At 41.5% G+C, this 1,762-nt stretch overlaps 1 protein-coding gene across 1 annotated transcript; it reads right to left on the reverse strand.

Annotated features, from left to right (window-relative positions):
* Positions 1-540: 540 nt before the first annotated feature.
* On the reverse strand, positions 541-1,488 carry LOC140077491 (olfactory receptor 8G17-like). The gene has a single exon (XM_072124730.1). The coding sequence runs from the start codon at positions 1,486-1,488 to the stop codon at positions 541-543; it is 948 nt and encodes a 315-aa protein (XP_071980831.1).
* Positions 1,489-1,762: the final 274 nt, after the last annotated feature.

Consider the following 1,762-nt stretch of genomic DNA (forward strand, 5'->3'; position numbering starts at 1 on the left):
TGCTAGATCTTTAATTGTGTTGAAAATGTCTGACTTATCTGTAGGAGAAATGGTAAGCCCTTTTTGCAGAACCTCAATCTGGGGTTCTGTCAGGGTATGTGTAGAAAGATTAATTACCTTTAATTCCTGCTTCTTTTGTCGGGCACCTTTGCGTTTTACTGAGGGGGTTCGGAGATTGAAGGCGGGACCGACCTCCCTGGAGTCCCGCCGTTCCCCTAAAAAAGATTCTCCACATTCTGTGTCCGAAACTGAAGATGTTGTAGAACGTGTTTGTGAGGTGGAACGGTACCGCCTCTGGTTTATAGCTTCTATATCTACCCACTTTGTAGCCAGTCATACTCTCATGTGAATTGTTTTCTGGTTTCTCCATACGATAATTTGTCTCTGTAATCTTTACATTCACATATATTTTTTTATGGTATTGTATCAAATAAAATTTTGAAATTTTATATTTTGTCTATATGATTATTATACTCCCGCCCTCTTCTTTTGGTGTGTTATATTTCAATTAGCAGAAGATCTTTTATAATTATAATTCAATTATTTTGTTTCATTGATCTTGGCAAGTTTCAGTTTCCTTCTTAACGACATCTTGACATCTCTATTTTTTAAGCTGTAGATCATCGGGTTGAGCATGGGGACGGCAGCTGTGTTGAACAGTGAGAACAGCTTATTGGACTCTAAAGAGTCCGATGTTGTGGGTCTCAGGTACTGACACACCAAGGTCACGTAGAGAAGGACAACAACCGTAATGTGGGAGGAACATGTGTAGAAGGCCTTATGCCTCCCTGTGTTAGACTGGATCCTTAGTATGGAGGCAATGATGAATACATATGGAGTGAAGGTCAGAACAAAGGGGGTAAGGCTTAGAAGTAACAAACCTTCGATAAGGCTGAGGAGCCTCAAGGTGGAAGTATCACTGCAGGAGAGATCAAGAAGAGGAACAAGATCACAGAAGAAGTGATTGATGATGTTGGATTTATAACAAGAAAACTGTGATAGTAATGCAACATATGGTATGACTTCTACAAGAGATGTAACCCAGCAGACCGTGGCTAGGAGAGCGCACATTTTAGAGTTCATGATAACAGAGTATCGTAATGGTTTGCAGATTGCGACGTAACGGTCATAACTCATGGCGGTCAGTATCAGCAGCTCACTGCAGGCTAACCAAGAAAAAATGTAGAACTGTATCAAGCAACCAGGGAATGAAACTTTACTATCTCCAGTCATGAACGCTCCCAGGATCTTATGTAGACTAACAGTGCTGGAGGAAATGTCCAAGACGGACAAGTTGGCCAAGAAAAAGTACATGGGAGTATGGAGGTAGGAGTCAAGGCAGACCAGCAGAAGAATGGTCATGTTTCCACCAAGAGTGAAAAGATAAATGATAAGAACGAGGAAGAAAATGAAAACCTGCAACCTCGGAAGACTAGAGATTCCCTGAATGATGAAGAAGGTCACCATGGTCTGGTTCATGGGCTCCATGCGTGATGCTGGGTTATGAAGGGACTAAAGAAATAGTGAGAAAGATGAGGACGAGGAAGACTTCTATGGTGAGAACTTTATTGTGGAACATCAACTATGGCCTCAACGTCTGGTCAACGAAGATCCAACCGGAACTCCAAGATCTGTCTCACTAGGAAGTGACTCTATGTGCCGATTGTCATCAGAGGGTCACAATACCAGACACAATTGTGTTACTGTCTACTGTACTCCATATAATGGTTATACTTACAGTATTGACTCCATATAATGATTA

Source organism: Engystomops pustulosus, chromosome 9 (assembly GCF_040894005.1).
Source record: "Engystomops pustulosus chromosome 9, aEngPut4.maternal, whole genome shotgun sequence".
Classification (NCBI taxonomy): domain Eukaryota; kingdom Metazoa; phylum Chordata; class Amphibia; order Anura; family Leptodactylidae; genus Engystomops; species Engystomops pustulosus.

What these genes read in the sequence shown, in the direction of transcription:
- LOC140077491 (XM_072124730.1), bottom strand. Translation starts at nt 1,488, where the DNA reads ATGGAGCCCATGAACCAGACCATGGTGACCTTCTTCATCATTCAGGGA.